General features: G+C 50.4%; 1 protein-coding gene across 7 annotated transcripts in view; it reads right to left on the bottom strand.

Moving 5' to 3' along the window:
• The window catches only part of LOC110349161 (uncharacterized), a 105205-nt gene that overhangs the window by 74883 nt on the left and 17248 nt on the right, over positions 1 to 13074 (bottom strand). For 2 of the 7 annotated variants that reach the window (XR_015443592.1, XM_087192757.1), the window contains exons 2-6: positions 11871 to 11969; positions 9648 to 9720; positions 9366 to 9438; positions 8932 to 9098; positions 8347 to 8432 (exon numbers count right to left, since the gene is read on the bottom strand). Coding sequence is in view for 1 of the 7 variants with exons in the window: in XM_087192757.1 (XP_087048883.1) it covers positions 8347 to 8432; positions 8932 to 9098; positions 9366 to 9438; positions 9648 to 9720; positions 11871 to 11969 (498 nt within the window). In the remaining 6 variants the exon portion in view is untranslated. The other 5 variants (XR_015443591.1, XR_015443590.1, XR_015443589.1 and 2 more) reach the window with 5 other exon arrangements.

The raw sequence follows: 13074 nt of genomic DNA on the forward strand, positions 1-13074 counted from the left end.
ATTTGAACTTTGGGCCCCTCGAAACTAAGCTAAACCTAATTCATTTGTAGTTTTACTCAATCTTTAATGTAAGGAAACTGAAATTCACTGGAATTAAGAATAAACCTGTTCATTTCTGTTATGGACCGAATGTTCCCCACCACAACCACCACCCCAAATTTTCTCATGTTGATACTCTTCCCCACAGTGTGACTGCATTTGGGGATCGGCTGCATGTGTGGAGGTGACCAATGAGGTCGGAAGGAGCCGTGCTCATGGGGAAAGCTCCCCTGCTCCGTCTCCCACCGCATGAGGACAGAGTGACAAGGTGGCCATCTGCAAACCAGGAAAGAACCCATACCAGAAAACAGCCCTGACAGACTTTGTCTTGGATTTCTGGCCTCCGGGATCAGGAGAAAGTAAATTCCTGTACTTGAGCCACCGGCCTGTGTATTTCATTAGGACAGCCTGAGCTGACTAAGGCACTTGGACAGTTCATACTTCCTTCGAAAAAGCCCTGAGCAGTATTCTTTCAGGTCTTCTGGTTTTCGTGATAAATAATCTCTCCAGTTTCCTTAGTAATTCTTCATAAGAATAAAATGCTCAGGACCTTTACCAGCTGGGGGGAATCTGTCTAGAACCAAGTCAAATAGACTGGGTCTGTGGATGGGACCTACCAGACACGAACCTATCGATGGCCCTCTCCAGCACTTGAATCCAACACTCTCCTTCCTCTTCCCCAAATGGACTGGACCAGGAGGAAGACAGCCCCCGTGGAGGTGTCAGGCTGCTCTTTCCGGGCTGTGTTCCCAGAGCCTCAAGAAAGAGATAGTTCTGTATAAATAACTCTCAGCGATGGCCCGATTGCAAAGGTCCTTGGAGAGGGGGTGGAGGCAGCACACCCCTCTTACACTCTCATTGCTGAAGTGGATCCAGAACAACAGAAAAGTTGCTTCCCAAGGTTCAGATGGTGACTCGAGTAAGGGGACCCATTTTGTCCACACTGAGCCACCAACTGCTCTTCCTGCAACAGAAATGCCATATGTCTGGGAGCCATCATGGAGCTGCCACGCCCTGCTCCAGCCGCAGGGCTGGCCAGGGATCCGTGCGGCCAGTCAGAGCCACGTCTCTCCAGCTGCAGTGACTGCACAGGGCAGACTTGTGACCTCAGCCAAGCAAATCAGTCTTCCCTGAGATTTTTCTGCTGAAGTCATCTGGGAAGATGGCTTCCTGTTTTGGAGACTCTTCAGAGAATGTGGAGTGAGGACGAGCTAGTGGCCGTCTTTCTCAGTCATACTGACTTCGCCTATCTGTAAGGGGCCATCCGACCAGTGCAGAGGAAGAGCAAGGAGATAAAGGAAGGTAGCTCATCCTGACCTGACAAGGGGAGAGGCCTGGATCCAGCTATGCCTGCCACCTACCTTTGGACTTCCCAGTTATGTGAATCAACAAATTTTACTTTTCCTTAAACTAATCTGAGTTGGGGATTTGTTTGTTTGGTTTTGTTTCTGTCGCTTACATTCACGAGGTGTGATCTGGCAGGGCACATTGGCACTCTCTTGAGGCAGGCCCCAGTTGGGCGGTGGCCTCCCTCAGGCTCCAGGCAGCAGGTCATCGTGCTCCTTTATCTTCTGTGTGTCCAGTCCCAGGGACACGAGGTGTGTGACCATGCTGAGTGGCCTGCCCAGACCTCACACTCCTAGCAGGAAGCGTAGAGTAAGGCCACCCTGGGAAGTTGTGTCCTCGCACCTACAAACTTGCAAACGCAGTCCCTGGGGTGGAGCAGGGCCAGCCCAGTTGCCCTGAGTCTCACACCAAGCAGGAGGAAGGAGGAGGGACAGAGCAGTGCAAGGAGGTCACTTCCTCAAAGCCAACTGTCAGACCTGGGTGTCCGCCTTGGAGAGGTGCAGGGATGGGGCCAGGGCACACACCAGCACCCACCCTGGCCAACACGCACATCCACACACCCACACACACTCACAGGCAGGCTCACACACATGCACACGCACAAAACACCCTCACACAGCAGGCGCAGCCCACAGAGACACGCCCACATTCACAGCACCCCAGCACCCCAAGGCCACAGCAGTCACCCCAGAACCCACGCCTGTGTCCTCCGTGAAGTGCAGCCCCCAGCCTGCAGCTCCCTCTTCTACAACTCCCAGATGCCCACAGTTTCATCCCAGGTCAGAGTCTGGCGCGTATTTAAGTCACAGCCTTTCAAGGCCAGAATAATATCTATCACTGGCAAAGCGGAAATTAGAGGGGAGGGGGTGTAATCCGGGCCTCACTCCCGACACCAACGCCAGACAGTGAGTGAGAGCAGAGTCAACCATCCACAGGCACGAGATGCAAAAGCCCAGACAAATATAAACAGATCGGATTTAGCAGGAGAATGAACAAATGCCAGCGTCATGAAGTAAGGCGTCTACTACTATAACTCACTGCATTAACTCATTCAAAAATATTCATTGTGTTTTTTTAAACACTTGCTCTTTCCAGTGTAGCACTGGCTCAAGTCTGGAGCCGTGGAACAAAAAGATGAACGATAGGATTGAGAAGAAGAGACTCAGAAACAGTCCTGTTCACAGGGGTGTGCTTTCATGATCATGGTGATCACTGAAGCGGGAAGGGAGAGAAGAGGTTTCCCAGGGCGCTATACTGACGAAGCCGTTCATTCACAAAGGAGAAAACAAATTAGGTGCTACTTCGTGGCCTTTAAAAGAGTAGACTCCAGCTGGACAAGATCCAGCACAAAACCCACCCTTGGGGCCTGCTGCAGGGTGGATGGACTCAGACCCTGAGAGCCAGGCATACGCAAGCCTTCCCCTTCCACAGACCATGCTGGAAGTGACAGAGTGTATTTCAGGCCTCGCTTCTAGCATTGCGCTGGGAGCCAGAAATTGGAGAATTTTTTGCAGCCTTGAGACTTGGAAGAAGGCCTCTCACTGAGCAAGTGCAAAACTCAGAAGCCGGCAGAAGAAAGATCGCTGATGGGACTACATCAGTATTTAGGGTCCCGTCAGATTAAAGCCAACAAGCGAAGCTAAGAGACAAAACACCCCAGACAACCCAAATATTTTTCAGTGGAGAAGTCATTAGTGATCATGGTTGTGTAATTTATCGCACCGCCGTTTTGTGGAATTGTAAGTAGCGGTCACGAAGAATGGTGCAAAGTTCCATGTGCTGCTGTGGAAAAATCTCCAAGATACAGAGCTGAGAGTCAGAAATGAGTCACCGGAAGGCTAGATAGGGCGCAGGAGAGGCAGAGGCGTGAGAAGCCTGTATTTGAACCTTACGATGCGACCTCACAAAAACGGGCTTCGCACCAGAGGCGAAACCTTAAAGGGGCTGATGTTAACAGGCAGCGGGGCGGGCGGCTCTCCCTTACCGGAGCGAATGCCTGAGATGGCCAACTTGAAGAGGGAGGGCTGGGAGATTTCTGTCCCTGGCTGGCTACCCCGGTGCCCTCGGGTCACACGGTGGTGGGGGTGTGGCGGGACTGTTCGTCTAAAGAAGGAAGAGGAAGGGAGCTGGGTCCGGTACCCCCTCAAGAGCCCCCGGACTCCGGGCTTTAAAGTCCACCCCCCACCCCACCCCCCGCCCAGACTGCCATGGGCTGGGACGGCCCCAGCACATGGGCCTTCTGGAGGTGCTGCCAAGAGGAGTCCCCAGGGCTCTCCTGCTGTGCCAGATGAAGGCCACAGGCATCGCGTCTGGACTCAGCAGGCCAGGCCATCCTGGTCCGGAGTTACTAGTTAGGTGACCTGGTGCAAACTGCTGTCAAAACAGGATGACAGTGCCTGCCTTCTACCCTGTGAGAGCACTAGAGAAAGGAGGTTACAATACAGAAACAGCGGGTTCAGGCACTCTTCTTCTGGCAAGCAGTTCAGTTCACACACAGAAGCATTCGGCAAAATTTTGCTTCCATTTGCAAACTCCGCAGCAGGTGACAAACACGCCCCCAGCCGTCTTCCCCAGAAAGGTGGAACAAATTAAGTCCATGACCCGAGGTCCCATTGTACAGCTTACAGAGCACTAGCCGAACGCCAGGCTTTCTGAATGCATAATTCCCTTTACAGTGCAGGGCCACATAGAGGCAGCCTCCGAAGGCAGCGATGCTGCCTAAGGTAGTGTCCTGCGTGTTAGGAAACCGAGGCAGAGAGGGCAGTAATTTGCCCAAGGCCGCAGAGGTGGGAAGTGGCAGAGCTGGCGGACACCCGGGTCGCTTCTCCCCCAGGGCCATGCCCATCCGTCCCACGCTGGTCACTCGAGGCCCTTTCGCCATTCTCTCTGTGTGTGCTTATCCCGAGCTGAGGCAGCACCTGGCAGAAGCCTCAGATCCGCTGCAGTGCAGCCCCGGCCTTGACCCGGCGGCGCAGGGGCCAGGAATGGACTGACTCAAAGCCACAGCCCGCGGCTGCTCTCACAAACCATCTAGCGCCTCACATCTCCCACTTCCTGTGAGAGATAACAGCCGCTATTTCCGTCTGCAATGCCACGGGCATAAACACATGAAGAGTAATAAATCTGGAATGCTGAAAACTCCTTGTGAGCTACAGAAGTTGCACCGTACAACCCCAGATCCAGCTATAGCCAGCGGGGATCCCCACTATGGAGACCCCCATAAAAGGGAGAGGGAGAAGAGAAGGTGGTAGAGGGAGGCAGGTTCCCCCCATAAGGGCCACAGGGCCGGAAGCTGAACACATGAGTAGGACCAGGAATGGCTAACTGGGTGCTGTGAATTGTGTGCAGCAGGACACACAGCCTGGTTTCTCTCTGTGAACCTCAATATAGACTCATTATGTGCTAAGAACTGTTGTAAGAATTTCTGCAAATTACCTCCTGATGTGCTAAGCACTGTTTCGGAAATTTCCACAAATTCACCAATTCAATCTTCACTACAAACTAAAGATTATCCCAGTTTTCCAGCTAAGGACACAGAGAGAACACAGAGAGAGAAGTTAGGTGAGCGGCCCAAGGTCCAGAAGCAAGTCACTGACAGGCTCTGGCTGTCTGACTTCAGAGTCCCTGCTTTCAACCACCATGCCGCCCACCTCCCAAACACCGGAGTGGAAGAAGTCGCCGGGAGAAGAAGTCGCCGGGAGTCAGGACTAGAGGTTAACCTCAAGCCAAAAATGACCTTGAGAATCTCAAGGGAACTCAGAAATCTGCAGCTGGGGTATAGGCCGGTAATAGAGAGCTTGCCTAGCATGCTTAAGGAACTGAGTTCCATCCCCAGCATCACAAAACATAAATACACACATATGCAGAGTGATCCAAATATACAGGGAATGTTTAATTTTTTTAAAATGTATCGCAGTAAAAGACACGTCATTAATCTCCTTCCCTTTGAACTTATCCGGTTGTTCTTGCCACTTTCTGAAGCAGTTCTAGAAGTCCCCTTTCGTGAGTGCCTTTGCTATGTGTGATTGTACGGTAAATGCTGCTGCCAAGCGCTAGCCAACAGAAAGGCAGGCTGATGAAAACAGGAGGGTGCATTCCCATCCACCCCATTCACCAGATCTGGCAGCATGCGCCTTCAGGCTGTTCCTCAAAATCAGAATGACCATGAAAGGGAAATATTTTGGGTTTTTTTGTTGTTGTTGTTTTTTGTGGGGTTTTTTTGGTACCGGGGATTGAACTCAGGACCTTGTGCTTGCAAGGCAGGTGCTGGAACCACTGAGCTAAATCCCCGACCCAAAAGGGAAATATTTTGAATCCATTAAGGACATCGAGGCAGCCATAACAGCAAAACTAAAGACCCTTAAGAAAGAGAACTTCTAGAACTGCTTCAGGAAGCGGCAAGAACAATGGGATGAGTGTATTCAAAGCAAGAGGAAATACTTTGAGGGGGATTAATGTGGCAATTTGAGAGTTGGACCATTCGGGGATGGAATGAGTTTGAAGCCAATCCCACCTGCATCTCTGCTCTGCAGCCATTGTCTAGGTTGCTTTTGGTGGACTTGACCTCACTCTGCTTCCCTGGGGGGTCAGGCCTGTGTGTGCTGGGTTTGGCATCCTCTGGTCCCTCAGCGGCCGGGCCATTCTGAAAGGGCCCCATTCTATTTACTCCTTGTCCTCCCTTGGTCATGTTGAGATTTAACAGGATTAATCCTACTACCTCCAGAGCAAAATACACCGGAACTACAAACATAGAAGGAGGAACATAAACTCTCCGCTATTCTGCTGGTGTTGCCTCGTTGGAGAACAGGGCTGGCACCTCCTCCTGGCTGGATGGGTTTCTGGGATGGCCCAACATGGAGCCTGTCCAACAGAACCTTCCATCTCAGTGAACGCGACCTGCGTCTATGCCACTCGACAGGTGCCCACAGCCACGCGGGACTGTTGAGCAGTTAAAATGTGGCTAGCGCAACTGAGGACATGCATCTTAAAGTTTTATTTAATGTATTCAAAATTCATGATGCAGGCTTTCGTGTCTCTTCACAATTGCCTGCCTGATGCTGTAGGATGCACTTCTTTTTCCTACTTTTACTTGGCCCAAACTCACTCTGCAGAACCTATTTTTCTCCTACCTTTAATAAATGTAAAACTTCACCACCATGAAAAAAGTGCAATGTATTAAAATTTATTTTCACTTACACATCGCCATATGGCTAGTGGCCACTGTCCTGGAAAAGCCAAGCCCAGAGCTTGGCAATCAGCACATCTTCGTCACTTTTCTCATCGCTGAGGCACAACACTTGACGCCACAACTTAAAGGAGGACAGGTTTATTTGAACTCAGAGTTTCAGAAGTTTCCGTCCATGGTGGGGAGATTCCAAAGGAGAAATCGCAAGGTGAAAGGGCCTGGTGGAGAAGAGCTGATGACAGCACAGTGGCCAGAAGGAGCGATGGTAAGGAGGAGTTGTGGAAGGAGATAAACCCTCCACGCCACGCCACGTGGCCCCTCCAGCCAGGCCCCGGCTCCTGACAGCGTGGGCTGATCCACTGAGCCAATCACTTTCCCCACACGTGAGGCTTTGGGGGATACCCCAAATCTAACCCTAACCCACACCCCATGAAGAAGAGCCGGTCACTACAGCAACAGGAATGGGAATGCTGCCTGGTGAGTCTACTAGCTTCCTATGGTTGCTGCAACAAAATACCACGACTGGAGTGGTTTAAAGAAACCCAAACTCAGCATCTTCCAGGCGTGGGCCTCAGATATCCAACGCATGTGTCACTGGACTGAAACCATGGTACTGAGGGCTGGGTTTTCTCTTGGAAATGCTAGGGGATATTTTTTCTGCCTTCCTTGGCATGGGGCCCCTCTTCCACCTTCAGAGCCAGCAGCCCAGCATCTCGATGTCCCTCTGCTTTCTCTGTCACATGGCCTTCCCTCTAATGAGGACCTTGTGATTGCATTGGCCCAACAAGTTAATCACCCCCATCTCTGTCACTTTCTTCATCGCTGAGACACAACACTTGACACCACAACTTAAAGGACGACAGGTTTTTTGGAGCTTCCCACCCCAAGACCCTTGATCACACCTGGGAAGCCCCTTTAGTCACCTAAAATCACATGCTCAGAGGTTCCAGGGGTGGGTGAGGACATGCACATCATGGGGACTCCAGAGCCCTGTACTGGGAGAGCAAGAGATAGCCTTTCAGATTCATCTGTGCAGTCTGCCTTGTGCTCGGACCCTCAGGGTCCTACCCTATGGGGCTGGAATTGGAGGACAATCCGGGCCGTGCTTCCTGCTCAACCCTAGGTGGCACCATCTGCTCCCTCTGAGCACATGAAATGCTATGGCCTTCAGTGCATGACCTGAGAAGCTGGGAGAACACCTGTGTCCTGCAGACAGGTCATCTTGATAGGAAAGAGAGGGGTGAGCATGCATATTCAGTTCTCTCTCCCAGCGTGGTCATCACATTAGAGTGCTCTAGCCCTTGTAGGATGATTCAGTGAGCAGAACACAGAAGTACAGTGCATTACGTCCACCACTGGCAAGTGGGGTGAAGTTCTCCCCCGCCCACTTTCTCATGGAAATGTGAAACTAGGGAGAGAAGTTTCTCCTGAAGGACTGTCTGGGTCAAAGCATCTAGCTACGCCCTGGCTGAAGTAAAGATTCTTCCCCACGCTGCCCACGTACCCAACACACCCAGAGCTAGAAGACTCTTAGCCTGAAAGTCCCTCCTTGGCTAAGAGCTGCCCTCACAACTACCCACAAAGGTGTCCTGTGAGAGGAATCAACATTTTTTAATCTCTGACCTGTACCCCACATCCTTTGAAGAAAAGGATTTACAATTTTAGCTACATTCTCCCCACTACCTTGCACTGGTACATTAGTCATCTTTCCCTGAGGCACTGAGACACAATGCCCAACACCCATAACTTAAAGAGAAAGTTTTAATTTGGCTTACGTTTTAAAGGGATTCAGTCTGTGGCTGGCCAGTTCCAAGGCAGGCGCATCACGGTGGAAGGTTGAGGTGAAGCAAGGATGCTCAGCCTACGGTGGGCAGAAGCAGGCACGGGAAGAGAGGAAGAGGCAGGGACCAGACATAAGCCCCGAGGTCACACTTCCATGATCCACCCAGGCACACTCAGGAGTGTTCTTCCCCAGTCCCCTGGGCGAATGCCAAAGCCAGTGAAGTTGACATGCCCACCAACCACAACAACGGGACAAACAGAACTTCTCCGACTCCACCCCATGTGGTTGGAGAATTGCCACTCCCATCAGACTCCTCCCAGTGGAGTCTGGGCTTTCCTGGGGCTCAAGTGTCATCACCTCCAGGTGGCTGTGGACACTGTCTCCTGCTCAGTGGTGACATCTCCTGCCCTCCTGACATCCGAGCCGCCCATCCTGCCCAGCTTCTCCGGTCCGCTGCAGGTTGGGGAAGCTCACCGCTCACTCCTCTCACCCTGCCCCTCTCGTACAGCTACAGAGCTGAACTGTCCTGAGTCACCAGGGTCTGACAAGGGTCCCCAACATGGCTCCGCTCACTAACCTTTCCTCCTACTTTCCCACCAGTTTCCTTCTGGGGATCTGCCTCAAAATGAGGAGTGTCAGGCAGACAGTGAAGCAGAGATGACACTGTGGGACTTGGGAGCGAGAGGAGGGCATCTTTCGTGGTAGAACTGGCATCCTCTGGACCAGTAAGACTGGAGCTAAGGCCTGAGAGGTGAGAGGAGGCAGCCAGGCAAAGGGTTGGGCCAAGAGTGTTTCTGGAGAAGGGGAAGGGTGTGCAAAGACCCAGAGGCCACCACAAGCTGCTTTTATCCAAGGAAAAGAAAGGAGATCAGTGTGACTGGGTTAAGAGAGCAAGGACAGCAGTGCATAACACAAGCGAGAAAATGGAAAGGGGGCAGACAGCCTAGGGCTTCGTCCACAGCCAGACACTGACATGACTCCTGTTGGGGACCTGCAGGCGGCACCACTCACCGAGACAGACGGAGCAGCGGCCGGGTAAGGGACAGGCTTGGAAAGCGCTGTCAGGCGGAGCGGAAAGTTCTGCCTGAGGGGACAATTGGGACAGGTTCCGGAGGTCGGACACTTCCCTCACCCCAAGGAGGACCGTGGTCTTGGTCAGGACCGCCCCGTCCCGATGTCCGGCGTGAACTCGCAGGTGCACTGACGAGAAATTCTCACTGGCTTCACTCACCCCACCCCACACGAAGTCAGCTGACAAACTGTGCCAGGAATATTGAATCAGCCACAGCTTACCTCAGGTGACCTTGGGCTTCTGCTGACAATCTGTTCAGGGTTTCCCATTGCGCTTCGGAAACTCCTTTTCCTTCTGCAAGTGTTAAGAGAACTCTAGTCACCGTATCAAGCACATCCCCAAATCTCACCGGCCAAACCCAAAGAAGTTTCTTTTCCTTGCGTATCTGAATTCCAAATAAAGTGTCCCTGATCCCGGGGCAGCTGCTCCAAGTATTATAGATAGGTAAGTTAATTAGATATCTTGTAGGCAGTTCAACAGGGCCGGCCCTTGAGGAGCCAACATGGAGGATAATCAAGATACATTCACTCATGACCGGCACAGTAAAAGTAGAACTACCACATCCCTGTAAGATGCATAGCAGTGATTGATATTCTAAATAGGTATCAATCACCTGGGTGGGGGACCAAGATCTTCCAAGAAAGATCCCCGACCCACCCCTTACCAAAAATCCTTGCTCATTCCTTGTAGGTTTGCTCTTCGACTTGCTTCCCCTTTAGTTCCCCAGTTAATTAATTAATTACCTAAGTGACTATACTTGTAATCTTATTGGCTGTTCATAGTTTTGTCCACCTTGTGATTTCTCATTGGATCAATACTACCTAAGCGACTGTACTTGTCATCTTACTAGTTGACCATAGTTTTGGCCCACCTTGAGCCTGCTTGGATTTGTCCCATAAAACACCTTTGAGAAGTTGAGTGAGCCTGTAACCCATTTTCTGGCTATGAATAAAATTTTCCTACTCTTCACCTCCATTGTCCCTAGAATTCATTCTTCGATTTTAGAGAACACGAACTTGTGTTTCAGATGTCTAGCATGTTTGGGAGTTACATCTCTTCCCCATATATCACAAGTACAGAGATTCCCACTCCTTCCTGCTTATGGATCCACCATCTTAAACCCATGACTTCTAATGGCACCTTACTGAAGAAACAGTAGGGACTACGGAGGTTGACAGGTGTCATTGGCTAGAATTCAATCACATGACCACACTTGCTGCAAGGGAGGCTGGGAAATGTAGTCCAACTGTGTGTCCAACAGGATGAGGAGGACAACATCTAACAGGCTCTGGCCTTCATGTTCATGAAATCCCACCCAAGGTGACCCCTGTTTACATCTCTGCCTTCAGGGCCTACCTTTCTCGTTCATTCACCACCCTCATCCTTCTTTCTGCTATTTAGTAGTGAGCCTAAGCTGTCCAAGCCTTCCTGCCTTGGAACCTTTGTGCCTGGGAGGCTCACCTCCTGACCTCTCCAGGGCTGACCCCACCAAACCCAGGTCCTATCTTTTCCCACCCCTTACTGGACTTTGGTTTTCCTTTACCAGTGCTATGGTCCAACTTTATACTGTTTATTTGTGCATTTATTGCCTTTCCTCCTATTAAAATGCAAACATCAAGAGTACAGAAATGCAAGGATCCAAGTTTGATTCTCAGTACCAAAAAAACCCCAAGAGTACAGAAAGCTTCCTGGTGTTGTGTCAGGAGCAATGCTACATAATTCTAGGGAAAAATCATTTGAGTAGGCCTAGTTCTCCTGCCTGCAGGCCAGCTATGACATTCCAGACATAATTGCATTTTGGCCTCAGGTCACAACTGAGACCTCAGTGATCCCCAGATTTGGATGCTGTAATCTCCAGGACAAGACCACACCTGCGGAGACGCCAGGGAGGAACCAAACCTTCATCTGCATAGTTCCTCATTGTTCTTAGATTTCCAACCACCCCCCAGTCTTTTTACACCTTGTTTATCCTAATGTGAAGTACTGAACTCTGCATTTTTCACTTGTTATATGTTTCCCCATGGACTGAATAAAAAGTGCTGCAAGCTAGGGGTCTTTGTCTTTGCCACCCAGAGCAGCACTGATCAGACCCAAAGCTCAGCTTCTTCTCAGTCTCATTTTTCTACCTTTCCTGTAATTCGCCTTGTGCTGCTGTGGCTCACGGGAGACTAGGACTCACTGCAGAGGTTCTGGTAACTTCCCCTTCCCCTGTTCCCTACAGTGTTGTTCTCCACTGTACCCTCTACTGGAATGCACAGTAGGGCTTCCATAAAGAAGCACTGAACAAAAGAACCACTCTTCTTGCTGGCTTGGGAGCTTCCTAGGCAGCCTGGGCCAGAGTCTGAGGGTGAGACTTGCTGCTCAGAAGCCAGCGCCAAACCTCACCTCCCGGGCAGGCGGGGTGGGAGTTTGCTCACCTTACAACCCTCGGGGCTTTGCCGTACCTTGCAGCTGTCTTGACCCTGGTCCCTGTGAAGGTCAGAATGATGCCTCCAAGATGGCTGGAACCTCCTAAGCCTCGGACAAGCGGGAGCTGCCTGCCCCTGCAGGCACAGAGAGAAATGAAGGACTCCAGTAAATTACCCTGGAAAAAGGCTGACCTCACCCAGCCCCGGCCTGGGGTGGTGGTCGCTCTTCGTCCTGAGGGAGGAGCTGCTGTCCGTCCTCGGGCACCGATGAACAGGGTGGCCAACGTGAGGAGGAAAAACACAACATGGCCCCCAAACTTGAACTTCAGACCAAGAGAATAACTTCTCAGGGGAAGTGTGTCCCATACATAATCTGACACGCACATACGCTTTCAAAGCTGGAGTACAATGAAGAAAACATATGTGCACTGCACACCTAACAGATGACGGGAATGGCTCAGTAAATAAGGAAAATAAGCCTGGATCCCGGCCCTCAGCAGCTCCTGCCTCTGCTCTCCCTGAGAGCATCAGTCTTCTTGCAAGAACTTTGGCTATAAATACCGGAGTCCTTAAAAATATCCTTATCCTTTAACCTAGAAATTTTGAAAGTCCTCTATATACTGTCATTATTGTTGTTATTTGCATAGCAGGCTACAATTGCAAACAAAGTCAGTATTTGCATCAAGACAAATAGAAAACAAACCATATGGACTAATGTCCTTATCACAGTGACCCTGGATGCCACAGGTTGAATTGTGTCTCCCTCTCTGGAAAAGGAATTCTGTTGGAAGCTCCCCGCAACCCAGGCCTTCCCATGTGTTATGATTTGAAGACAGAATCTCTACAGAGATAACTCAGTTAAAAAGAGGTCATTGGAGTGGGCTCTGATCTGATAAATCTGATCTACCTGTTTTTAAACAACAACAAACGAAGGTCAGAGTTAGACTATCCAGGCTCAATCAGTGCCTTGTTTAAACCCCTCTTGGCTCAGTTTCCTCATTTGTAAATTGGGGATGAGAATAATTTCTAATTTCTACCTCATGGGATTATTATGAGGAGTGAGTGAGCCAGAACATATACCAATGTTAAAATAATGACCACACATAGAGGCACGCTGTAGATATTTGCTCTCACAATTAACAGGGCAGTTCGATCCCACGTTTGTAAAGATAGATAGATCTATAGATAGATGATAGAATGATGGATAATAGAGGTATTTATCTCTATAAATGCTTTTTTA

Source organism: Heterocephalus glaber, unplaced genomic scaffold, assembly GCF_053883595.1.
Source record: "Heterocephalus glaber isolate CG9 unplaced genomic scaffold, H.glaber_assembly_v1.0 deba00001572, whole genome shotgun sequence".
Taxonomy (NCBI): domain Eukaryota; kingdom Metazoa; phylum Chordata; class Mammalia; order Rodentia; family Bathyergidae; genus Heterocephalus; species Heterocephalus glaber.